We start from the raw sequence: 27,919 nt of genomic DNA, 5'->3' as shown, positions 1-27,919 counted from the left end.
GTGTTTTTTTCTGTCAAAATGGGGTGCTGGGTGTACATTAATGAGAATTAAAATGAACTTGTGAAAAGTTATGAAAGTGAAAAATTCCAAGGGGTCTGAATAATTTCCGTACCCACTGTGTGTGTGTGTGTGTGTGTGTATATATATATATATATATATATATATATATATATATATATATATATATATATAAAAATAAACACGATTAAACATTTTAATAAAAATACTACTACAGAAAGAATGTTAATAATTTTTATTTAATTCATCTCATGAGGATTTATTGTTATAATAAAAAGATACATTACATATGAACAGTATGTTGAATGTATATATCCATCTTGTGTCTTTTATCTTTCCATTCCAACAACAATTTACAGAAAAATATGGCATATTTGGAGATATTTTGATAGTTCGAATTGCAATTAATTATGATTAATTATTTTTTAAGATGTGATTAACTCGATTAAAATTCTTAATCGTTTGACAGCCCTAATATATAATAATGTGTGTGTGTATGTATATATATGTATATGTAGTGCTGTCAATACATTAAAACTTCATTGTAATTGTAAATTCATTGTAAAATGTAATTCATTCATCTAATTAATCTATTATTAATCTCACTTAAAAATTGCTGAGAATAGCCCCAAATGCCCCCATTGTCTGTATTTATGGTGAATATCTTTTAACCTTTTGTTTTAGTTGAAATGAAATGCATTGTATTTATTTGTATAACTTAATTTTCATGCGCTCAATAATTTAGGTACTTTGGGAAAACCGATGGGTACACAAGCATCTCACTCTTCCGCCCCCCTTGGCAAACTCAGACGCCGAGCCACATACTGTCTGTGCAGAGATAGCATGGAGCCTATCCACTTAAGTATGGCCTGTGTACTTGTTTCTATGGATCCACACTCATACTGTATAACCATGGCTACAGTAAGGCATCAGTAATATCACACGTCACGCTGCTGGTCCACATCGCTGCTTATGCACACCCCACCTGAATATACAGCATGTGAATATCTCACAGTTCACTGATCCCATTAGTTCACCTAGAAGGAAGAATCATGTCACTCAGACTTGAAAGCACTGAACTCAAAATATATCAAGACATTAATTGATACCTTTTTGATGCTTGATTATATTAGTCTTGCATGATACTAACAGTTTACAGTTTAGATGATAATATATGATCCTGGCATCAAGGTGATGACAATCTTAAAGAAATGATACATTTTTAAGGCTTCTAACTGCTTTAGATACACAGCATAGAGACAAAAGAGTGACTTGATATGGAAGTGAATACTGTAACTATACTGCACTGAGTGTCTTGTGCTAAAATAATGAAGTGACACTCTAAATCTTGAGTGCGTCATAGTTCTATATTTAAAGCGGAAGTCAACCCAAACATATTTTTTTTCCGGAATATGTTCTATGCAGGCCCTCTTAGTTGAAACAAGGCATTCTGATTAATATTGTGTTTGTGGAATATGAGAAATCCACCCGTTTTGAGCTATCTCAAGGTGCGGCCGTTTTGCCACTTCTGTCGTCTGAATATGACATTGCAGTTGCTCAGGGGTTTGGATAACTATCAGCCATGGCTCAGCTTCAGAAAACAGGTGAGCTGCGACTGGATGTTACCTGAGCCCTGAGCAGTTGTGATGTCATTTCCAGTCGACAGAAGGGCCAAAATGGCCGCCCCCTGAGATGGCTAAAAACTGGTGTACTTTGCTTGTATTCCACAAACGCAATATTAATCAGAATGCCTTGTTTCAACTAGTGGGACTGCATAGAACATATTCTGAAAAAAATATGCTTAGGTTGACTTTCTCCTTAAGCAGCTAATTAGGTAACAGTTGAACTTTTAAAACCAATGTGTCAGTGATACAGAGAAATATATCACAGAATACACACGCAAAAATAATAAATAAAAACTACCCATTATATCTAGAGGTAAGATAAGGATTTAAATGGTATTAAATACAAAACTTAAAAAAAAAAAACCAATACATTCTTACTCATGAAACAGTAATTCTGCATTCCTTAGAAATACACCTTAAAAATGTACAAATAAATTAGTATAATTAAAGACTGGAGGCTAGATTGTAGTTTCAAGTTTCATATTCGACTCCAACAGCAGAGACTTAAAGTGCTTCAAATGTTCCGGTGCTTCCACTTGTTCTAAACAGTCTGTGAATGAGAGAAAGAGCCAAGAGTCAAAAAGTCCCTACGCAAAGTGTCGTTACATGTTCAGTGTTTCAGGAAGGAGTGGGGGTCTTAGTCTTCCAAGGAACCCGGCAGGGACTCCACTGAGGTTCTGGTGAACTGATGCAACAGAGCACCATCTGCTGTTGCGCCTCTGTCCACCTCCTCTGTCTCCTTCACATTTCCGGACTCATCTGTGCTGGTGTCACTCGGAGGTTTAGCGTTGGTGTCGGAGTCTTCAGCGTCGGCTTCGTTGTCCTCAGTCACACAGACATCACCGGTTGAACTATGACCCTGTCAGTTCAAGGGGGAAAAAAAGTTGTCAATTGAAAAGGTCAACACCAATATTGCTCCATCTCTACTTAATTGATAAAAAACATAGCCTCATGTAAGAGACCACTTCAAATTTCATTATAACAGAGGAAACCGATTTATTAAGCAGTATGAAATGTGTTTCAGCAAAGGGACGGAAATTACAACATACAGTTAACCCCTGTATATCTGCCGTTGGGCATTCGATTTGCAGATTTTTGTAAGAACCTAACACACCCTTTCTGTGCTCAGGCCAAAGCCACATATAAAACAAAAATATTGTTTTATTCAAATTTGCATCGTGTGGAATCCTGGAGTCAAGCAACTATGTTGAGGCGAGAGAAGGAGTTTTATTTAATTGGGCTATAGCCTTTTCTAATAGAAAAAAGGGGTTTGCCATCACCTTGTGGCATTTTTAGGCAATTACAAACCTTATTTGGGAGGTGACAACTTTGGATTTTCGCTATTTGCGTAAGGGCTTGGTCCCTGTGCTCCGCTAATAGCAGGCGCTGACTGTAAACCAATTCGACATCGAACTTCCACAAGCATGCCAAGCTAAGTTAATTAAGGTAAGACGTAGGTAAGTACACTTACATAATGCTTTGCCACTTTGCTATGCCACTTCTCTCTACTTGCATAAAGTTAGACCACTACAATGGCATGAAAAAGTACTGGCCCTCTTTTCAAATTCTTACCTTTTTTGCAAAGTATACCTACTTTAATATTTATGGTAATCAAACACATATAAATATCAGACAAAGCTAACCCAAGTAACCATAAAAGGCATTTTTTTTTAGTTATTATTTTAATTGTATTTATTAAGGGAGGTAAAGCTATTCAAATCTACCTGTTCTTGTGTAAAAACGTATGTGCCGCCTAAACCTAAACCTAATAGCTGGTTGGGTCTCCCTCAGCAGCAACAACTGAAATCAAGAAATCAATTTTCTAAAACTGGCAAAAGTTTAGGCCCACTCTTCCTTGCAGAATTGCTTGAATTCAGCAAAACTGGTTTTCAAGCATTAACAGCCTATTTGAGGTCATGCCATAGAATTTCAATTGTTTTCATGTCTGGACTTGTCCTGGACTGCTCCAAAACCTTTTTTTAAGCCATTCACAAGTTGCCCTCCTGGTTTGCTTTGGATCATTGTCCTGTTGCAGGACCCAAGTGCGCTGAGGTCACAAACTGATGGCCGAACATTCTCCCTCAGAAGGTGTGCCCAAGTCTGGTCCTCAAGATCCCCTATCCAGCCTCTTTTAGATGTATCTCTACTGCAACACACCTGATTCAAATCATCAGGATCGTTTTCAGGCTTTTGCAAACCTTGCTGATGAGCTGATCATTTGTTCCATCAATCACAGCAAGTCATCCAGGTCCCGAAGCAGGTAAGCAGCTCCGGACCATCACACTACCACCACCATGTTTGACATTTACGATACTATTTTTCTGAAATGCTGTGTTATATTCATGCCAGATGTAACGAGACACACACCTTCCAACATGTTAAACTTTCGTCTTGAAACTCCATACACTATTCTTTTAAAAGTCTTGGGAATCATTCCTGTGGGATGTTTTTGTTTTGTTTTTTTGTTTTGTTAATTAATAAAATCACAATTTAAAGACAGCATTTTGTTTAGTTGGGTGATTGTTGTCTGATATCTACATTAGTTTGATTATCTTTAACATATTTTATTCAAGAATATATTCTGTGCAGGCCCACTAGTTGAAAAAAGGCATTCTGATAAAAATTGCGTTTGTGGAATAAGAGTTAATCCACCCCGTTTTTAGCCATCGCTGGGGGTGGCCATTTTGTTATATCTGCCTGGCTAAAAATGGGTGGATTTTGCTGTTTAAAGAGAAAGGCAACCCAAACATATTTTTCTCCAGAATATGTTTTATGCAGGCCCACTAGTCTAATCACGGCATTCTGATTAATTTTGCATTTGTGGGATATGAGAAATCCACCCATTTCTTAAAAATTATTTATATCTGTATTAATTAATACTTGTGTATTACAGCCTTTTATTGCCTTTATTTATTATCTACTGTTTGTTACAGCTCTAGTGCTTTGTTACACCTCTAGCTGTCATGAAATGCGCTATATAAATAAAATTGTATTGTATTGTATATTCTGTGAAAAAAAAAGTTTGGTTTGACTCCCACTTTAAAGTGGGGTAACTATGAAAAAAGTAGTAATTTTAGAAGAGGTTAAATACTTTTTCATTGTACTGTGTATATTTCTGATTATTTTGCTATTGGTCTGTGCAATCAAGTGCAGGTAGTAGATGAGACTTGAACCGCCTTTCCCCTTTCTATTACGAGACCGCCCTTACAAAGTCACTAGTACTATTTACAATGACTGTGAATTCCACATCATTTTTTACTTTTTTCTTTGACTTGAGTGTCTTTTGAGACCTCTAATTTCACATGTAAAAGTGATTTTACTTATACTACAGTACTTTTATCACCTCTGGTTGTCAGTAATATTGCCAAGTGTTGGCAAGAAAAGAAAAGTTGCAAATCATACCTCTCTAGCAGTGGAGGCAAGTCGTTGCTGTGAAACAAAACAGATTTGTTCAGTCTCTCTAATTGGATAGCGAGATTAGCTTCCCCTGCTGGCTTAGAATTAGTATTTAGCCTGCGCTAGGTCACATTCCTTTTGAGGTAGACTTGAACCCCTTGGTCATGCTCACAAACAGGGTGGTTATAATCATTCAAAAGCCCCCGTGGAAAATCATTTTGGACTTAACTCGGACTTCGTGTTCTGCCTGCTCCCTGTCTAGTAGAACAGCACCATCAGCATTACATTGCCACTCAAACAGGCCAGTGGCCATGGCAGCCACATGCCACTTTTCTTCTAATTTGGTGTTGATGAACAAACTTTGCCTACCTAACTTTAATGACTTTTCACCGTATTTGTTTTGCAATCTGTTTGCTGCATGTGCCACATAAATGGATCAGCAGACAAATTAAAAGTGATTTATTGATGACACCTCGAGTATAAATGCCTATGTTTAAGGGGCTTGTGTGCAGGTGTTTTAGTTTGTTCTCACTATTTTAGTGTCCAGTGTGTCCTGACCTTTGGTGAAGCTCTTTCTTGCTGCGACAACTCGCCTTCTTCTTGAGACTCTCCAAGTTGATCCTTCTTCTCCTCCTCCACACCTTTTTCATCTGCTCCAGCTGAAGCGCTGGTGTTTCCCTTCTCCTCCAAAAGTGTTGATTCTTCATGATCTTGATTTGGAGAGTTCTCTGTGACCTTGCACTCTTCTTCCTCTGCATTTACCCCATCTTCACTTTCTGTAGTCTCTTCTCCATATGCCCTGTTGCTACCACCATCATATTTTGCTCCAACCACCTCCATGTCTGTCTTGATTTCATCTTCAGGATGCTCTTCCCTTTCACCTTCCGTGTTATCAATTGTTTTGTCAGCCTCCTCTGGTGTTTCTTCCCTCTTGCACTTGCAGTACTTTTTCTCCCCACTGATCTGTGAGTCTATATCTTTCCGGGCCCCTGTTTCTTCCTCATGTTCCCCTTCTTCACCCTCATATTTCACCTCTTCACCGGTACCCTCCTCATCCTCTTCAGGATTTGTCTCCTCAGTTTTGAAATCTTCACTTGATTCATTGTCCTCCTCTTCCTCCTGTACAACCTCTAAACTCCTTACCTCCTCTTCTATGACAACACTGCCATCGCTCCTACCTGTAGGCTGTGACACAGATGTAGGGACAGGTGCTGGGGTCTTCCTAAGTTGAAGAATTTTAAGGAGATCAAACTCCATCATCAGAGGGGCTTCAGCTGCTGCCGGGTTCATTTTGAGTGGCCGTGCCGCCATTTTTTTGCGTACACAAGCATCACAGGGGCAGTATTCATCGTCACTTCTTTGGTCGCTGAATTCGGCTGTCATCTCGCCATCGCTGAAGGAGTCAGCAGTTTTGACTGACTGGTTCTTCATGACCTGACAATTGTGTCAAACACATGTTCATCACAAACCACATCAGCCAGTTATCAGTAAGAATATACACCTACTGGCAACAGCATATCAAATGCAATCTGTCTTTCCAGAGATAATACTCAGTTTTGATTGGGTAACTTATTTAGTTACATACAAGCATACAAAAGGTCAGAGCCAGAATTTGAATGCAGAACTCCTAAGGGCATGTCTAACTGTGCGGTGAGGGTTTGCAAGTGTGTACACATGTGGCAAGTGTTTTTGCTTCAGGGGTTGGTTCAGGATCGCAAGCGGTTGCAAAGACATTTGCCAATAATTTTAATGGTCTCTCATAGTTTTTTTTTGTTGCAAAGAAATTTTGAACATAATAAAAATTTGATCGCAACAACAAATACTCTGTGTGACCATCAAAACTGTTTGGGAATGTCTGGCGAACGTCTTAGCAACTGTTTGTAATTGTTTGCAGCATTCAAGAACCCTGCCGAAAAAACAACATTCGCTACGTGCGCACACACATGCAAACCTCCGCCGCTCATTGAGATACGGGCTTTAATTGTAGACGCACTACCCACATATACTTCCTGAGACATAATAATGCAATAATGCGATAACTTTCTGAAAGCATCAACAAAAAACAAGTCTCAATAAGGCAGAATTTTTGATACAACTCTTACAAATATCTGATAAGATTGTACAAGAGTATAATATATAATAATATAATAATACCAACAGGTAGGAGAGCAAATATATTCGTTTTTTGTCTATTAGCCACATTGAAATCTGAAAATCTGCCTCATACACTGAGTTTGATTTGTATTAATGGAAAGCTGAATTTTGTTGGATTTACCTTCAGCATCCGTCGGCGCTTCTCTGTCATGGTGGACTCCCTGGATAGATTTGCCCCCTTTGGAGGCCGTGGTGATTTCCTGCCTTGGCCAGATCGACTCTGGATCTTGCTCATTTCCCGTTTAATGCTGCTTTGAATTCGTTGGCTAACCTCATCCCTCAGCTCTGAGATCATCGTGTCCAAGATGAGGCTGTCGTCAAGATCCCAACGGACTTTAAACTCTGCCATGGCATCAATGTAGTGGTTCATGAATTCCTTCTCCAGCTTCTTCAGAAGGTGCAAGACCCACACTGGATCGGGATCTTGGGATGGTTTATTTGACAATGATGTTTGCAAAAGTGTTGGTGGTGTTGTTGAGCTGGAGCTGGAGCTATTATTGGCAGAGCTTTTGTCAGATGATGACGGGTTTGCATCTTTCAGACTTTCCAGAATCGGGGGGACTTGACTTTGGTTCTTATTGTGCCATGGTTGTTCTTTCAAAAGTACCTCATCCTTAATTTCTAGGGTGTGTGGTTCTATTCTCTCCTCTGAAACCTCCTCTACAGCCTCATCCTCATGCGAAGACTCTTTGGGGAGTGTTTCATCTCCTACTTGATTGTCTTGGTCCTTTGCCGAGCCACCAGAGCCACTGCTCATGCCTACCCCTGACGAGGACCTTGGTGGGGTCCCTTGTTCAATGCCTGTGTCCTTGGTCACAATGTCCCTAGGTTCAGTGAGCCAAAGTGACTGGAGAATGGCTATTATGTCACCGTACTGCCGGTTTCTGTCCTCATGTTTGTTGCAGCTCTGACCTCTGACAGGCTCTATTAGCTGAAGCTGGGCCAAACAGTCCAGGAGGCCCCTCGCTGATGTGCTTAGTCTGCGGCCATAAACTGGAGACACCTGTGGAGCACAACAAATTCTGAGAATTGATATTATATGTTGCATTTGCTTGTTACACAAACAGAACAACCCGTAGTATTATTATATATAGTGTATATTGATTCTACTGTACCTCAGGCAAGCTTCTACATCGTCCCAAAGAGGAGCTGAGAAGAACCTTCATCACTGCAGCTGAAGAGCACCAGTCCTTGGGCAATGCCTTTCCACTAATCCATGCAGAGTTGGGCTGGGGAGAAACCTCTATTGCACCAACAGCTGTAGCCATATCTAATTTATTTTCTTCATTTACTGTAGCACATTCTTCTTCTTTCTGGTCACCCCCAACTTTCTCTACCTTGTCTAACCTATTATCCTCAAGCTGTTCCTCCTTTGATTCTGTTTCTTCTGCTTTAGCTTTAACCATCACGTTCTTGCCATGCCCATCCTCAATGAGCTCATCAAGAGCGACCATGTTGCTGTTAGAAGGAATGCTGCGCAACCAATCACTGACCACTTCACTGGGGGAAGCATTGGGTAGACAAGCAGGTGTCACTTCTGTCCCGTCACCCTGAGCCTTCTGATGCCTTACGTTTTTTTCTAAATGCTGTTTGCTGCTGTTTTTGCTTGCCTTACTTGACTGCTGACAGTGTTTATGTGCAGCCTTAGCATCCTTGAGGTCAGCAGTAGACATGGTGTTGAGGTCAGCAGTAGACATGGTGTTTTCACCATGTGTCGCTTTACTGCAAGGCCTAGATTTGCCTTGCCTTGAGGAGCTGACTGATGGCTCTTTCTTTGTAGAACTGGATGTTTTGACAGATTGGACACTACCACTGTCAAATGCTTTGACAGTACCTTCTCCTGTACTCTGCTTCAAGCCATTCACTTTTGCATCAGCTGCCAAGTCACACAGGACGGAACAGAGTCCGCTGGAGTGTGCACTAGCTGACTTGTTGAGAAGGCCATCCACTTTTTCTTTGGCTCTACTTGCTGACTTTTTGGAGCCACTGTCATCAGGATCAACACTTGTCACATCTCCAAGTTGCTGAGCAAGCTTAGAATTTTTAACACTGGCAGTAACCGATGACAGCGAAGATGAGGTCCTGTTGTCATTGGTTCTTTTAATGTTGGAACTTGAGGCTTGGCTGGCACAAATATAGTCCTTAGGATGGTTGTCAGCATCCACATCAGATTCAGGTGCATCAATAGCAGGGATAACAACTGCTCTGGGACTCTCACTGACTTTGGAATTTTGAGACAATACTGACTGGACCTTTGGAGTTGCTGTCCTCACTCTGTCGTTGTGATTTTCAGTGTGAAACGAAAGGCAGGACTTGCAGCTGTCCATGTCACCCATTTCATGGTCATCTGGCAGCCCAAGAGACACTGACCCAAATGAGTTTTGACTTAGTTGCTCGGTGCCTCTTGAGTCCTCCACTTCATTTTGTTCCATTTTGCCTCCTTGTTTCTTTGCTTCATTTTCGTCCCCCACCTCCTTTTTCTTTCCGTCTTCAAATGCCGAAGCTACAACACACTGGCATTTAAAACCTCCAGATTTAGAAGACGTTACTGAGTAAACTGAGAACACACTCTGGCCTCTTACCTCATTAGAACTGCTAGGTGTTTCTGCTCTAACTTTCTGCAAATGGGACCGGGGTGAGCGTATTCTCTTTGGTGACAACATTTGACCATAAGAGTGTTTAGAGGTTTTACTTTGGGTATTTCTTTCTACCACCTCTTCACCTTCAACAGGTTTTTGTGCTGTCTCTGTTACCTCACTTACTTCATCAACCCCTTCTGGTGTTTCAATGGTGACTACATTTGGTTTTTCGGATGTTGATTTTCGATTCTTGGTAGACACTGACTTCTGAGAGGAAGAGGAGCCTAATGAAGATTTTGACCTCATAGATATGGCACTGGCTCCTCGCTCTCTATCTTCATTTGACCTATTTCCATTCTCCTCAACAGAGGAAACATTGGCTTCCTTTAGATCGTGAGATTCTGCGGTGCAGTTGGAGACACAGGTTGTGCGACAAGAGGTTGTTGATTTTGCAGACAAAGCACTGGTTAACCTTTCTTCAGCTGTATTACAGTCTTGTTTGTTATCTTCAATATCTGCATCTTCCAGACACATATCTGTTTCTTCTTCAGTTTCATTTGGCTCTACCACCATTGTCTCATCTATTGCCCATTGACTGTTTGTGGACTTGTGGCATGATATTTTGGACTTTGCTGATATGTTTGACGTTGATGATGTAGTTGAGACGACACTATTGGACCTCTCTTCCTTGCCACAATTGACAGAAACATTAGAATTTACAAAAGAACAATTTTGAGATCTATTGCCTTTTAAGTCTGCATTGTCAGGTGGAGTGTTTTTCCTGACAACTAAAACAGTCTTAGTGGAAATACAAGTTTTTGCGTCTCTTTTGTACAAGGTTACTCCCGCTGCGCTCTCTGTTGTTGTAATGTTTGATCCTTCAAATGTACCACTCAAGTTGGACTTGTGAGACTTGTTGGACTGATTTGTCATCGCACTGGGGCTTCTCTTCATGTTATTTTCAGTTGCAGCAGTAGTAGAAACAGATTTCTGTGGTGTGTTGGATTTGTGGCTAAAAGTCGAGATGACACTTTCTTGCTCATTTTCTGTTGGCTCAGGACTGGACATTCTAGAAATGGCACTGGATGTTTCACTTTTCAGAACATTGGGTATGGTAGAACTATGTCCTGTAAGGTTAGTTTTGTTGGATTTTGTAGACAAAGCATCATCATTCATACAGTAATTTATATTATCTTGGTTTTCGAGAGGTGAAGTCGGGTTTGAAAGGGCTTGAGCAGTGTGACATGATCTCTGTGAAGCTCTACTACTCCTATTGGAGGTGACTACCCATTTGTTGCCCCCACAATTAGGACATACACTTGACATCTCGGATGGGCCAGAGATGCCGGATGAAGCTTTAACAAAGCTTTTAATCTCTTCACTATCGTGTGTTTGGTTCACAACTTTGGTGGACATACAAGAAGCTCTACTTACATTTGAGCTGAATCTGAGAGTTTGATCTATCATCTCAGATACACATAGACAAGAGGAAGCAGCAGATGCTGTTCCACTTTCTTTATTGTTCTGGTCATCTGGCTTGTCGAGCTGAGTCGAGTGGTTGATTGGCTGATTGTTGTTCAAGCGAGCTTTGGGAGATGGCCCAGTTCTATGGGAGCACTGCGAAGCGCTCGGTGGCAGGTCATCATCAACATCTTGGTCTTCTTTTAATGACTCCAGTACATGTGAGGAGCTGCTGACTCTAGAAAGTGGGTGATCCATCTCTTCCTCCATTGGCTCATCCACGACTGACCTCTCACTAGTTGATCTTGCATTGCCATTCAGGGTGACCACCTCACTTCGACTGGAGCACCTACTCAGCATACACACCTCTACGTTAGTGTCTTCATTCTGTCCCATGTCTAGTCTGTGCTCTACCTGTTCCACGACACATGTTTCCTCTTGGACAAGTTGGCTGTGCTCTGAATCCGAACATCTTCCACAGTTGGAGAGTTTTGCCCGGCAACGCACTACTCTCATCGAGTTGCAAGATGAGGAAGAGCCAGAGGAATGTGTGTGTCTTACTGTAGTGTGGGTTTGGCTGGATATATATGGCGGTGGGACAGGTGGCTGCTTATGACTGTGTATTGGATTTTCCCATTGGTTGTACTGTTGTTCTTGCATCTGGTAGCAGCAGCGGCACTGGCTCACTGGCAATGCATGATGGAGAAATTGATTGGAATAATCCATATAATCAGTGTCAACAGTTGCGCAATCAGAGCAGCTTTCGGATTGACAGTTTTGTAAGTATGGAGGGTGGGCATGGCCTGGAGGGCAGCAGTCACTTGTCAAGGAGGGGGATTTTCCAATTTGTGTGGACCACTGCAAGGTCTCATCACTGCGGAGGCGAAAACGCACCCTCATCTCCACGGACAGACTGCCATCCTTGTTGACTAGGACACGCTTTTCAATGTCATCATTCATAATAGCCGGTCTCTGTTGCGAGTGTGCTCTTATACCGTTGCCAAAGGACTTCTCTGAGGACAAAGACAATCGAGTGGAGCGGGTAGATGAATCAGACCGAGGGTGGATGATGCTCTTTTTTGTTTCCAGACCAAAGTTAACTGAAAGCAGAGAGTGAAAAATCAAACAGTAATAATTATCCCTGTGTTGTAAATTCATGTGTCTGCACATACTGTATGTGTACTGTACAATAACTGATAGCGTACCACTTTTCCTGCTCTCCTGTCCCTCACTGCACTCACTGGCTCTGGACTGAGCTCCATGAGGGGATGATCTTGCTTCTCGAATACCAGGGGATCGAGCCCCATTTCCAGGAGTCCTGGGACCAAGACCAGGGGACCTGCTGCTCAAACCTGGCAGTTTTTCCTCTGAGCTCTTCCGCAGGATCTTCAACAGCAAGGGACTGAGGGCCTCTCTGCCGACACACACCAACACTCCCGGGCAGGTCATCAGACTTTGAACATTGTCAACCTAGGGACACATTTACAGTGTTTAGTTTTGTCCAAAATTGAACCCATGAATCAAAGTCTGACCTAGTAGTACCACTGCCAGTCTGCCAAGGAGGTTATATTTGAAGTGTCTTTTTGTCTGCATGCACAGTTATATAAATTATATTTACATGTGCAGATTGTGGACGACTTTGTCTTTGTTTATGCTGTTTTATCATTTTCTCAGATTTTAATGCATGAAGCTTGATGATTAAAAAAAAGGCAGGATGTGGGCATCTACAGGTCTAATTAGTGAATGCCATTCAAGTATGGAAGTAAAAATAATTTCTCACCCTACGTCCCTCTGCAGTATAAATCTTTCGGACATGGAACTGCATCACCTCAGACACCTCCTCAAGAAAAGCCCTCATACTTCTGACAGACCTCCTGCTCAGTACCACACTCCTCCGCATCCCTGGCTCAGTGTTTTTAATCAGAAGGATCCGTCGATGTCTGTGAGGTAGATGGCCGGGTGAGGACGTGGACAAGGTTTCTGGTTGAGAGGGCACGCGGCTGTGATGGTGCCAAATGCTTTGGCGTTTGTTGGCATGCTCCACGGTGATTGGTTTAGGCTGGCGCTGGTCAGAGCAGAGGTAACAGCCCCCATCCTGGAGTTCCTCCAGATGTTTGATAATGTGTGTGCCGCGGGGGGTGGTCACAGTCCGCACACCAAAAGGAAGGGGCATCTAGACAGAGATAAAATATTTACAGGACTGTATGTATAAATGTTGGGCCTAGCAGTTATGACCCCGTCAATGACGTGAGTTATTACCGCTTGTTAGCAGGACTAACAGAAAACACTTTTATGAAACTTTCTGGAGCAGTGGGCAGTGGAGGTCTGCACTCTTGTTATTGATTTGTCCTTAGTGAAGGCTAAAATGGACTCTGTAGTAGTCAAGCCATGGTAAAATAGATAAAAGTGAAAAAAAAGGTAAGGTTTTGCATAACTAATGCCACTGCCTTAGAACAAAGGTAATCCTACAGTCCCTGTTTTGATACCTGGCACCTGTCCTACTAACCTTTCGTGAAAGGTCATCCAACAGGGCATCAAAGCATTTGAAGCTACGCTTGTGGATGGCCATCCTGACACCACCAAACTGGCTGTCCCCACTTCTGTAGAAGGTGATCCTCTTGGCTGGTGTGGATGTCTCCACGTAAGAAAGGCGCGAGCTAGAAGGTGGTTGAGGCCTGGGTGTAGACGCATGATTCGACGTGCGCGGAGGGTGCCACCTCCCTTCTTGGACAGTCTGCATGCTGCACTTTCACACACACCTGAGGGTTGCAATGAACACTGAATGTAGTCATACATTTTGAGATATTTTTCAGTCACATTTTCTCTTTGCATATAACTATTTCATTAACCTGGTTGTTTGACTGAGGAGGACTCAGCTCAGAACATCCGCGAACAAGACTTATTGTCATATAGTATAAGAGGTATTACATGTGTCATTTGGCCATGACCGATATACTCACTGCTTTTCCTTATTTTCAATACTGAATAAAATGTCTTAGACAAAGATACTAATAGTCATCAAGGTGTACTTGCCAATGTGCAATGAATAAAGCACCTTTTTTGGTCAATATAACTCAGACAGTACTGCATCACAACTGATTGACAGCATTATGACCACTTGCACAATCTAATGAATTCTAATTTCATAGCTTTATTTTAATAATGCTCGGTAGAGATTGATATTATTAATGATGCACTCATTTAACAATATATTTATTATAGAGAGTGTAGTTTGCACTGCATCATATTAAGAGCATATTAGTTGCCATATTTAGGTACATGAAACAGAATCAAAACAAAAGACAAGACTATCAGCACAATGCCCTACAATTTTATACAACTTCAAACTACAACCACATTAATAAATGTATTGGAAAATCATGAATACAATAAAAAAAGACCTAGTACAGGTTTTGACACGGCTCTGTGTGTTAGTGATCTTGCAATTCTTTGGGGGTGATAAGAGGGACTGTTCTTGGCTGCAGACAACTTCAGTGTGACACTCAGCATCTTAATCCTCTCTAACAACCTTACACCTAAAAACGCCTCTCTTTTAATGGGAAATACCCAGTTAGAATTCACCTACAGATGGTTTAAGTAGCCAATCGTTTTTATTTCAGTGATACAAACCAAGCATGCTACTCATGAGGCACATTACAAACTTTCCATCTTCGTTTACTTGTTAATAGAACTGCCTTATGAAGGTGCAGGTGAAAGAGATGATGATTAAAGAGAAATTCTGCAATCCATCTAAAGTAGAGCCCTATGTATTTTTCCTTGATTCCACAGCATTCATCAAAACATTTAGCGAAAATAAAGATCGTCAAAGCTATTAATAGTATCACCCTAACTTGGAGAAAAATGCATGAAAAATTATTGGATGTTGTTCAAAAACAACTCTAGCTACGTTTTTAAAAGCACCAGCCCGTTAACTACCACAGTATCGGCACTTGGTGAATTTTTAAAGGCGTACTTACTTCAGTCTTACCCGAATATATTAAGAGAATAAAAATGATAAAATAAAATAAAATAAATAATAATACAACTAATAATAATAAAAGTGGCACTCACATTTTTAGGAAACATGGTCCAAAGACAATTTGAAAATGCCATAGATGAAAGCTCTTGACCCTCCGAACAGTCTGACTGGCTGAGACAGACAGTGAGTTTTAACATGTTTATGTTCAAGCTACTGCGTCTCTACACTTTGAGTCATGAGCTGAGACACTTCTTCAGCTCCTACGTTAAATGGCAGACACTAATCGGGAACATGGAGGAGGGAGGAGGAGCATAGGGAGAGGCAAGGGGAGGAAGCTAAGGATAGAAAGAAAAGCCTGCTTAAGAACCTGTGTGTGGAGGGGAGACGGAGGTTGCTATGGTGAGGCCAAGATTGTGGAGGGACAAGTGACGCTCCCATGTGACAGGATGTGGAGCATAAAATGTGCTATTTTAAACAGATCTTAGAAAATGTATTTCGTTTTATCATACTTTCAGACTTTTAGCCACTTCTCAGTGAAAACAAAAACAGTTTTCAGAATTTTGATAATGAATGACTTAAATTCAGCTAGATTCATTTGTTAGAAAAATCCCATTTTTCTTTGTGCACATTGAAACATCTTATTTGCAATCAGTGGCCCACATTTCATTTGTCTGAGTATTTTGTAGTATTGTGTATCTGAAAGAAAACACAGTGTTTTCTGACCAATATGTTGGGATTTACTTATTTATGTTGAGCTATGCTTAATGAGCAAGTTTATCATACCTGGACTGTTTCAAAACTCTATTGCTACTACTGGTTACGTGAACCAGTGTGTAAGAGCTATTAGACCCATCGAAAGACACAAGCAACATCTTTTTCAGTGACATCCCTTCTTATTTCTGCAGGACGATGCGAAGCCACGTACTGCACGTGTTACAACAGCATATCTTCTTAGTAAAAGAGTGTGAGAAGTAGACGGGTCTGCCAGCAGTCCAGACCTGTCTCTCTTTGAAAATGTTTGGCACCTTATTAAAACAAAATAAGACAACCGAGACCCCGGACTGCTGAGCAACTCAAATTGTACATCAAGCAAGAATGAGAAATAATTCCACTGACAATGCTTCAACAATTGCTGTCCTCAGTTCTGAAACACTTATTGTTGTGAAAGGGGAAGTCAACCCTGCAAAAAATCTTTGTAATAGTAGCTTCTATGCACCTTCACTAGTCCAAGCATGGCATTCTGATTAATATTGCGTTTGGGGAATATGAGTTAAGCCACAAAATCCACTCGTTTTTAGCCACCTTAGGGAGCAGCCATTTTGCCACTTTCTGTCGTCCAAAAATGACATCATAGTCGCTCAAGGCTCAAGTAACGACCAATCTCCTGTTTTCTGAAGCTGATCCATGATTGGTCATTATCTGGCTCTTGAGCAACTATGATGTCATTTTCAGTCGACAGCAAGTTGCAAAATGGCTGCCCGCTGAGAGGGACAAAAATGGGTGGATTTTACTGCTTAACTCATATTCCACAAACGCAATGTTAATCAGAATGCCATGTTTCGACTAGTGGGCCTGCATTGAACACATTCTCGTAGAGAGAATTTTGCGGTTGAGTTCCATTTTAAAAAGAAAGCTTGAAAAGAACATTATGAATGTATGTAAAAGTAAAGACATGTTTGCAACTCATGTGTGAATGGACAAACTGATTCCCCTAACTTCTGTATGTGGCCATGACTGTACAACAGCTATTCATTATGCCAACTGTAAATAAAAGGTACCTCAAAAGTGAATACACCTCTCACATTTCAGCAATCACGTTGTCATACATTCTCAAGGGACAAACACTACAGAAATCTAAATTGGATATACTCTAATTTACAGTTGTTTGTGTACATCTTGTACGGGAATACAGATTTACTATTCCCTGAAAATAAATCAACGCAGTCATTATAGTCTAAATATGGTAGCTGGGGAACTCCAAAGTACACCATCTACAGTATTTAGGGCCTACGGCAGAGATTTGAGATCTGTGATTTGTCATGACTTTTCTTCCCCTTATGGTGCTCCTGCTCACTGTGAACTATGTCCAGAACTACGTCGTTGAATCCTTTTTCAATTTTAAACACCTTGCACAGATGCAGGATTCGGTTCATCAGCTCCACCTTCACTTTATTCAGCAAGACAGAAGCCATTTTAAAGTGGCTTTGGGGTCATTATCAAGTTGGAAAAGGGCCATGCAGTCCAATTTCTGGACTGCTTACTCTGCTTAAAAAAAAAAAAAAAAAAAAAAAGGATTTAGTCTGCTTGGATTTTATGTTTCCTTCAATGAACCAGAGTTCATGCAGCACGAGACTAGGTTGCTCAACCGCCATGCTTGAACATACGAAAGACTCAATTGTCTTGGTACTCATCCTGGGTGCTGGCACATATGCTGGATAACATCTGAGCCAAACCAGCCATACCACGGTCAGGTAATTCTTATGGATTGCTTGTGTTCGGGAAACTATTTGCAGGCTATCATGTGAGACAGTTTAGAAGGATGAGACGACCACGCAGACCGACTTAATGTACAGTAGTCTGATATTTCTGAAATCCTCACAGAGTTCTTGGTGAACGTCTAGTGGCCAGAATGAGTAAATTGTATCCAAAGCACCAGATTATGAAATTTAATCCCAGATCCACACATTTGAATGTTCGATATGATGAATAGGATAGGTGGCTTCAGAGGAATCACTTGGGGCACACTTACTTGAGTTTCCAGCTATTGATGACAATAATGGCTGTATGTTAAATTGCTTTCAATGGACAACAAATCAATGTTATTTTGTCAAGTGGTCGTACGAAATAAAATAATCTGTATCCAGATAAATTAAAGTAGATGCATAGTCTGTTTAAATATATCTATCTGGATTCAGATTATTTTATTTCGTGCAACCCCATGACGAAATAAAATAGAGAAAATGATGCACAGCATCTTTTTCAGTGTACATTAAATAAATTATGACACTGCCTGAGTTGGTTTGCCGTTCTAATGATTTGGTTTCTAAATAATTATTGTATTTCTTTTTGCCAGACAAATACTGAGTATGAATAAATAAATAAACAAAGAAATAAATAAAACAACCAGGTCAAGGCCATCGTGGTCATGAATAAAGCAAATGAGATTAAGATTCTCTTCCCTCCGTCAGCCTTTATCCCTAATAAGTGCGACGAACTCCTTAACGATTGTTTAGGCTTTCCCACTTGTTTCTTGAGAAATACAGATAATAAGGCTTTTCTTACCCACGTGGACGCATTCCGAATACAAAAGTCAGTTGTCCACAAAAACATTCAATAGCGACCATGCAGAAAAGACGAATCGAGCCTTTGGACTGGACCGCCGCATATTCTCTCTCGCTTCTGAACATCGCAGGTAAGGGGAGCGGAGCATCTGAGATTGTCAAGTGAACTGGTGCATAGACAGTCATGCCGGAAACGCACCAATCTAGCCCTCCAAAATAAAACGGCATACTCGTGACTCAGTTGCTTTCAAAGCAAGAGATCATACAATAGGATCTTCCCGGTCAGAGATTTAAATAATGCAATACATATACTGTAGTCATTATTGACACACTCAGTCATATATACATAACATATACATACCCCCCGCCCCCCCACACCCACACATCCACCCCCAACACACACACATGATTTCAATTACCGGTAGTTTAATAAAATGTAGATTATCTTAACATCAATAATAATATATTATTATTGCTATTCTGCCATTGTTATATAACTTTTAATTAAAATGAACAACTCACATCATTATCAGAAGAAGCTTGAACATGGCCAGCGGGTGGGTGATGATAAAAGTAGGTAGGATTCATGTAGTTAAAAGAGGATTACATTTGTTGCTACACCATCTGTGACACTCAGACAACAGTCTGGTCTAATAGTGTCAACCCAAACAATAGGAATCCTCAATTCCAATATCTTGGGGTCATTGTCTGTTATGCGCAGTCTCATTCATTGACTCTTTGATGCACAAGACTTATTTTTGTTTTGCTTGAATGTATAATCAACATCTACAGGCAAGGGATTTATTTAATGTTTTTTTTTGTGGCCAAATTAGGTACAAGAATACAGCACAATCTAATGCTGTGGTTGAATTAAATGTCCAAAGAGATCCACTATAAGAGCTGGATGAATCTGTTTCATTATTAAGTTAACAATGTGTTTATTTATGTAGTTGTAGTGGTCTGGAACTGCCCGTCATCCTATTGAGCACTGTGTCAAATATTTAGCTAGATTATAAAACATTTCATTGTATGATGCAATCATGGCTTGACATTGGCATTGGCAACTGGTTTTCCAGACTTACTAGCCATTCAACATTTTTAGGAGCCACAAAAAGAATACATTCGTCAATGAGGGTGGGTTGGCGGTGCTGGTGGATGGGATTGAATATTATTAATTACCGGTATATTATTGCTGGTGAGAGCACTTTTCCCCAATTAAAACACATTCGTCAATTGAGAGGACTGTGAGAGCTTTCTCCGGATCAAAATTAGGGCTACCACAAATAATAATTTTCACAATTGACCAATCACCGATCACTTTTGTGGTCAATTGGTCGAGTAATCGGATCGTACATAGTCAAGTCAAGTCAAATTTATTTATATACAGTAGCCCTTAATCACAACATAGTCTCAAAGGGATTCACATGCTCCCAGGAGAGCAAGGAAAAACTAAAAAAAAAAAAAAACATCCACGGAAAAATGAGAAACCTTGAGAAGGGACCACAGATGAGGGAATCCCCCTTCCAGGATGATCAGGCTGCAATATATGCCGAGTGGGCAACATTTAACACATATTATGATGCTATACAATGTTGGTTAAAATAATGTGAAAGTCAATCAAATGAAGTGTTGCAGGAAGATGACGAAGTGGGTCCCTGCCCAGTTCCTCAATACAGAAATGTCCATAGCAGCCTCTCTGAGGATGTAGACAGCCTCCGATCTTGTAACGGTGAGCTGTGGAATCCAAACAGCAACATCCAATTTGGTCATCATCACCTAATTCCCAAGAATGGGAAAAGGGGCAGAAAAAAGAATAGAAGCAGCAGTAAAGCGGTCAACAAATAGTTCAACTAAATGCAAAATACAATACAATACAACTTTATTTATATAGCACATTTCACAACAGCTACAGCTCTAACAAAGCACTTTAGATACAACAACCAAATAGCAATGGCTGAACACAAAATACTTTTTTGCTCAGCGGGACATAGATTTGACAGTCTTCCGCATAGCATTGGAAGGAAATACTGTGTTTTCGAAGGATGGATCCCAGGGCCATCAAATACAACGAGAACAGCAAGGGCCCAAAAATAGAACCCTATGAAACACCATATGGTAGAGGGGCAGTTTTAAACATTTCTACCTCTAATATCCGTGGGTAGGGCATTCCAGAGCACTGGTGCCCGAATAGAACACACTCTAGAACCTGCAGACTTCTTTTTGGCTCTCGGAGCACTAAAAGACCAGCATTTTGTTTACGAAGGTTTCGGGACGGAACATATGGTATCACTAGATTGACGAGATAGGAAGGTGCTAATCCGTGCAATATTTTATAGACAAGTACCAAAACCTTGAAGTCGCATCTCAAGTGGCCTGGGAGCCAATGCGAATTGGCTCGTATCGGGGTAATATGATCAAACTTTCTTTTCCTTGTCAGGAGTCTAGCTGCAGCATTTTGGACTAGATGCAGACTTTTAATACCAGACATGGGAAGACCAGAGAGCAAAACATTACAATAATCGAGGCGAACGGTAACAAACGCATGGATTATGTTTTCTGCGTCACCAGTCGATAGGATTGGATGAATTTTAGCAATATTGTGGAGGTGGGAAAACGCAGTTCTAGTAATATTCTTAATGTCAAAAATTGAGGGTGTGTCAATCGCCGTCCGTCAGCAGCGTGCGTACGCTTCCGTCATCCTTCTATCCATTTATTTGGCTAGCCGGACCAAAATAATAATCGCTTTGAGGCCTGTCTGCCTATTGTTATACACGCAAACGGGCTTCCGCCATCGCTGAGCGTCTTAGTTAAATTTTGATCCGTCTGTCCATCTAATTCCCCCGCCCCCCAAAAAAACATGTCGTATTCAAACACGTGCACTATTATGTGGTTATTTTGTGTATCTACATCATTCTGCCCAAAGCGCTTTACAAAACCTCATATGTACTTATTTTATTTTCAAACTTAAAGGGGAAGTCAACCCATACGTATTTTTTTCAAGACTATTCTCTATGCAGGCCCACTAGTTGAAACTCGCATAATATTGCGTTTGTGGAATATGATTTAAGCAGCAAAATCCGGCCGTTTTAAGCCCCAAAGACACACACTCACACTCAATAGAATAGACAATTACAGATGGGAAAAATTGGCTTTCCTACTATGCTTAGTCAGACCATTTATTAAAGTTTCCTGTAAATTGTTTACGGTCGTTTAAAATTAGGGGCGGACTGGCCTATAGAAGGTAGGCCTACTATTTTTTTCCCTCGGGAAAAAAAGGCGAATGACCGACGACGGAAGGGTACCCGCGCAGCAGACGGATGACGAAGAACGGACACTCAATTTTTAGTAAAATGCCCAGCTCTGTTAACTTTTAATTGACGATTTACAGTTATCTAATGTTTAAGGTATGTGCAAACTAAAACTAGAGACAATTTAGCATAATAGTACATTCAACTTTTAATAAACTTTACATATTGTACCAGCATGTCTGACATCTTTTATTTTTTTATTTAACAGTGGAAATTAAAATGGAGGCGATTACCTGGCCTTTAACACTAACTATCGTTTGCTCTTTGTCTTCTTTTTTAATGTTTGTATGCTGGGTTTGTTATCCATCCCACGTTATAGTACGTATTACAGCACCACCATGTGGCCACATAGAAAACGGCAGTTTCCGCTGCGTGCCTAGGTGCCCACACAATACATGAACACCAGCTGTTTTAAGCAATACAATAGAATAAGACTTGTCATGTCATTTTTGACACCGCTTAACCTGTACACGGTCGCGGGGGATGCTGGAGCCTATCCCAGCTGACTTTGGGCGAAGAGCGGACAACACCCTGAACCAGTAGCAGGGAACACAGCGACCAACAATCAAACACACTCTCACTAGCGGGAACCGATCTCATGCTACTCGCACACACGTCAGGCGAGTGCAAAATAATGCTTATTACAAATGATTAAAAATAATTCTATGGCATTTTGAATATAGCAGTTCTCCATTCCACGAATGCACTGTTATTAATGTCCCCTAATTGAGTAGAAAATAAATCCCGGATATTGTAATCTATTCTAAGGGCATTCGCGGCCAAGTTAGTGAAATATGTAAACTAACGAATGATCAAATGTCCCCGCTTTAATTAAGATGGAATTTCCGTGTCAGTTCTAACCTTGTCTCGGAAAATGATGTCCATGTGATGGATTCTGTGAGACTAGGGGGATCAATCTGTGTCTTACATGACTAAATCAATGTTCACACACCCGAGACGAATGGAAAAATACTCCTAATACTGGTTCTGTTGATTCTCCATTAGATTTTTGTTTCAGGCATACAACAGTTTTGCATAATGACTGAAATTAAAATGTGGTCGTAAAATTTTATTAATCAACATTAGAAATCTCATGAAATGTATTCCATTAATGAGCTAATTAATGAGTTGCGTTCATGTCTATACATATCCACTAGATGGCGGGAGAAGCAAACAAATTGCAAAAAAAAAAAAAAATGCCGCCCTCAACTGACAATATGTTACTTATTATACAATTGCAGACATTGATTGTTTTGTTTTGCTCATTGCCTTTTTTAGTTTTTTTTTTTTAATTTAATAGGTTTTCAGGAATGTAACAGATAATTACATGTCAATATCTACATTTCCCCATTTTTAAAATCTAACCTATTGAAACTCAAATGCACACCTTATTTTTCCTTTGCCTGTAAAGGTGGAATTGTGGCAAAAAAATAATTGGGTGACATTAACTGTTCACAGTCACCATTGTTACCATGCTCATTCCCGTTTACCGCCACACATACTTGGACATGAACCAATTTCTCAAGCAGGAACCCAAGCAGAATTGGCTTCAATAGATGATGCATGTCCTATTGTCTTTTGCTTAAATTACCCTCTGTTTTTTTTCTTCATTTTGGACCCCTGCCAGACACCTCAATATGTGGCCTATTCAAAGCGTGTTTTCCATTATTGAGTCTGAATTTACACACAGTAAATGAAAAGCTAATAAAAGGGAGAGCTTGCATTGTTGTTTTCGACTTTATATAGGCCTACTACTTTATTTCTCTACACACTACTTTGTTTTCCACTGGATAGGATATATACACACAATATCAATATCTACATATCTATACATATAAACATAATTTGTCGCTGACATGTGAAAAACACTTATCTTCATTTTTTTTAAATTTTCTTATTTTTACCTGAATCATGTTTCCGCATTATAGAAATCACATTAAAGTCAAAATTAAAAAAGTTTCCAAAATTGGAGATACGTGTTTTTCACAGGACAGCGACAATATGCTATACGCACTGCAAACACTGACCTTTTTTTTGTCAAAGAGTATTTTGAGATTATTATTTTTTTTGCTGCCAGAGACAAATCTGAGTATTTCTCTTTGTCTTTCAACACTGCTTTTATGCAAAACGATTAGCCTAAGCTGTCTAAAATCAAGCTGTTTTTTCCTCTTTGATTTTCCTTTGGTGACTCAGTCATTTCCCTCAGCAGTTGCCTTCAATGTGACGTTTGAAAATAAGCGAAAAAAAGCCTTCCCCAGCACATCTATATTAATTTGAAATGGTCATTATTTCCAGTCTTATCCACTTTGTGTAATGAGGAACCCATTCAGTGTACGCGCTCCACAGGATGTGGGACGGCAAAAAGATGCACCCTTGCATGTGCCGTCCCTGCATTTAGTCGGCGTCCCTCTGAACTCACCATCACCACTCCCTGTCATTTATCACCATTAGGGAATTGAGGCTAAATGTAGTGTGTGAGGGGTTAATTAGACACAACAGAGAAGGTCAGAGGTGTACGTGTCGCTCACATGTGATCATGAGCAGGCTGGACCTTTTGGAAATGGGGCGGCATTAAATAAGGACCCTCCAGAGATGATTTATCCGTGGACTGTGATACGCAGACAAATAGTGGTGATAGGTGAAGGCCGTTGGTGTGGAGGCCAGTCGGAGAGATGAATCGTTTGTGTGTGCGTGCGTGCGCGTGTGTGTGTGTAAGCGCAGGCCTAAATAGGATGCCAGGCCATATTCACTTATCACCGACCGAGTTTGCCGCTCCCTGAAATCGGCTGTTGACAACCAGCAGGGCCCCCGCTTGCCTTCCTTGTTTTGTCCATGCTTCTGTCTTTCGCCTTATCTAGCTCCCCTCTTTTCTACATTCTCCCCCATACCGTTGGCCTTCAACCAACACATCCCCCACCCTAACCTACCTCCTCCTCCTTCTACAGTGCCCTCAGCAATATCTCCCTAGCCTCTCTGCTTCCCATATTATACTGCTAGTGATAAGAGCGCAGAAGGGCCCAAGTGACAGGAACCCCAAATTAATTTACCAGCAATGATGCCATTCCTGGGCTGATAGAACAGTCTTTCTGCAGTATCAAGGGATGGCTTCTCGGCTCCACCGGGTGGACCGTGCTATCTTTGTAATTATAGGGAGGAACCTTGAGCCTGCTGTCTCTTTCTCTCCTCCCTTGGTCTCTTTCTTCCCCTCACTATAACTACAGAGGGAACTCCAGAGATAAATTCAAGTAACACGTAGTAGGCAATGAAGAAATCAGCCATCTACAAGTTTTCCTTCATTTTGGAGCTTCTTTGATCCAACCGCACTCAAATAGGTTCAAGGCAAAGGATTAGTATGGTAATTCAATTGCTCTTTTCATTGTAACGGATGCTGGTGATCATGTGTAATTGATTGGTAAAAAATGGTTTCAAATCAACAACAGCAATTTGTGCATGTGCTGCATTGTAAAGCAGTTGAGGCACAAACAACCCAAAACAAAACAAAACAAAACCGAACAAACAAAAAAGACTTTTTTATACCTGTAAAGGAAACGGTTGGGAAGTGAATGATGTAAGGTTTTCCCTTGTGAATTTGTTCAAGACTGGGCACTTTTTTCCCTTTATTCGCAGAGGTGGAAAACATACACGTACAGATATGTGTGCAAACAAAATACTCTGCTAAAAATACGAATGCACTTTGAACTTGACATCAGTACAAAAGATGATTTGTTCTTTTCACTGTTAATTTTGTTACTCCTGTTTGATGATGTGGCAAACAGACTGCACACGAAATGGTTTCCGTCTTTTTTTTAACTTGAATAGTGCTCACACTAAGAAGAAAAAAAAAATATTGCCCACAGCTTTGTTGCATCACAAAATCATCACAATAAGGACTGAACAGACTGGTCCTGTAAGTAATAAAAAGAAACAACATAATAAAATTACCTGCATGTGTGAGTGTGTTTCATTAGACGATGTGTGTGTTTTATTAGCTGTAGAATGCCAGCAGCTGGTCATTTTTAAACTGGCCATGGGTAGGGAATATCTTGCTTCTTCGAACCTGTTGCATCATTGTTGTTCCCAAGTTTATTTTTTCTGCCCTATAAGTCCAGAAATCACAGTCAATCAAAATTCAATATATCCATATTTGATTCACAGATCCCATTTTACATATCTTTATACATTATGTGCACTTAGCTGAAGAGGTTGAAAAAAAGTAGAAAGTACAGATATTTCTTAAAGAAACAACTACATGAGTATTGTCAGTGTAGTTGTACTTACTTTGTTACTTCCCACCACTGTTTAGTCAATATTCCTTTCTTTGGTTCACACAAAGGATCGTGAAGAGAATTTGTTGCCTTGAGATAATTGAAAAACATGATTTATTTGGAATATGCGGCCATCCCATGTAAAAAGAAAAAATAACCAAAATAAAAAAACAAAAGTATACACGATTATCTTTCCCAATCGTCAGTGAAGCGTCCTTGGTTTGCCCATGCCTATTGCAAACTACCTCTTTGCTCGTCAGCCTCCCGCTGCTTGTATTTCAACACTCATTGCATGATATGCCACAGCTTTGTGGTCTAATAGGCTTAGTGTGCCATCAAATCCAAGTGGATTAAGGGAATCAGTTTTCCAGGCTGCATTCACAAGCTGCATGTCCTGCCAACAGTTGATGATGAACAGACTTTCTGGCCAGTGCGACCACTCCGGCGTCCCCTGACAGTCCCGGCAAAATGAAGAAGTAATGCAGGAGGTCTGGATCCAAACTGGCACTCGGCTTGCTCCACAAAGTCTGGAGTGTTTCCCCTCTCGCTTTGGCACGACTTAGCTGGGCGAGCTCGTTTAAAAAAATGCAATCGTCATATTTTTTACACATGACAATACCTGATTGGATTGCAGTGGTAGAGGCACACATTGGGTGGTTTTGGGGACGATTGCATCATATCGCTTGTTAACAGCATGCACAATGCTACCATTCATCAGTTGCCAGTCAAACTGGGGTGACATGATGATGAGACAGAGAGAAATAGCCAGCAATGTTTATCTTGGACGAATTCATCGAAATATTACAATCACATGTGAGCAAGTCTCCTTCCAAAAGCAGGAAAGGATCGGTTCTCATAGTTCGGAGTGGCGGTGATTTGTGAGCTGTGAAATGGGTCGTTTGTTGGAGCCAGCATTCGGGGGGCAGCTGCGCGCAGTTCCACACTTGTGATGGCGCTCCAGCGATCCGACACACACGAAACCCGTTCAGTCCTAGGTTACACGTTGCTGTTGAGCTCCCACTTCCCAGCTGGAGCTGCTGGGGGTGGTTAACGCATGAGGCATGTTGTTGCTGAGTCAACACCTTCTCATAACCAGTTAGGGGCATGACTTTAATGATGAACGTTTTTCAATGCTTCGCAAGTGCAACGAATAGCTGCAGAATGATGAAAAACTTAAGAATACTCTGATGCTAAGTCTGTTGGCTGCCATCTGCGGTGTGCTAGCCTCAAGCTTCCATGTGATGACACTGTGAGAATTACGGCATGAAGAAGAATGGATTGAGGTTTGGCCATCAAGCAAACACTACTTAGCAACAGTTGCAGGAGGATATCAGCACACTGACATATTTGCAACAGACAGATTGCGCTCATGTATGGTGGCTGCTCCTCACACAGCGGCACCAGTGTACTGTAAATCCAAAACTGAAAACTCCATTAGGACAAATCAGTCATGCAGCCATGTGCTCCAGTGCCAGACAGCTCTGTAAACCGGCCCCCCACCCCAACAGCATCCCCCCCCCACCACCGTAGCTTCACTGAAGAAAACAATATGGGTTGTACCAGTTCCTTGTGTTGCACGCACACACACTCAGGTTCTGGCTTTGTCAGAGTGAGTCCAAATGCTCTGATCCAGGTTGAATGAGTGACACCTGTCACACATACTGCAGGCTGCTAAAGTTGTTTCCCTCTGTATGTACTATTTAGTATGTGTGTGTTTTGATGGCCAAAATTGGTTTGTACTTTATTCTTCAAAATCAGGATTCGGCCATGACAAGACTAACAGTCGTTCGAATAGACACAAACGGCCGACGTGTTCATAAATGACATACAAATATGGAAATATGCACACTTAT

At 40.8% G+C, this 27,919-nt stretch overlaps 1 protein-coding gene and 1 long non-coding RNA gene across 4 annotated transcripts; both read right to left on the bottom strand.

Annotated features, from left to right (window-relative positions):
- Window positions 1-234: 234 nt before the first annotated feature.
- Window positions 235-18,639, bottom strand: rp1l1a (rp1 like 1a). 3 transcript variants are annotated; one of them, XM_086029386.1, is made up of 8 exons: window positions 18,495-18,639; window positions 13,740-13,992; window positions 13,014-13,406; window positions 12,439-12,703; window positions 8,309-12,333; window positions 7,315-8,196; window positions 5,598-6,473; window positions 235-2,502 (listed from the first exon to the last, which is right to left on the bottom strand). In XM_086029386.1, exons 2-8 carry the CDS (start codon window positions 13,971-13,973, stop codon window positions 2,281-2,283), a joined length of 6,897 nt encoding a protein of 2,298 aa, XP_085885512.1. In that variant the 5' UTR covers window positions 13,974-13,992; window positions 18,495-18,639; the 3' UTR covers window positions 235-2,280. The 3 variants fall into 3 exon arrangements, with proteins under 3 accessions (XP_085885512.1, XP_085885521.1, XP_085885530.1); XM_086029395.1 differs by lacking the exon at window positions 18,495-18,639 and adding an exon at window positions 15,305-15,455; XM_086029404.1 differs by lacking the exon at window positions 18,495-18,639 and having other exon boundaries at window positions 13,740-14,011.
- A 6,750-nt stretch (window positions 18,640-25,389) lies between these two features.
- Window positions 25,390-26,340, bottom strand: LOC147153410 (uncharacterized). Its single transcript, XR_015088750.1, has 2 exons — window positions 26,080-26,340; window positions 25,390-25,898 (listed from the first exon to the last, which is right to left on the bottom strand). It is a non-coding gene; the product is annotated as an uncharacterized LOC147153410 (long non-coding RNA).
- Between the last annotated feature and the right edge of the window lie 1,579 nt (window positions 26,341-27,919).

Source organism: Filicampus tigris, chromosome 1 (assembly GCF_054856515.1).
Source record: "Filicampus tigris isolate MCC_2025a chromosome 1, RoL_Ftig_1.0, whole genome shotgun sequence".
Taxonomy (NCBI): domain Eukaryota; kingdom Metazoa; phylum Chordata; class Actinopteri; order Syngnathiformes; family Syngnathidae; genus Filicampus; species Filicampus tigris.
Note: the sequence above shows the minus strand (reverse complement) of the source record. Positions and strands in the feature narration are given on the sequence as shown.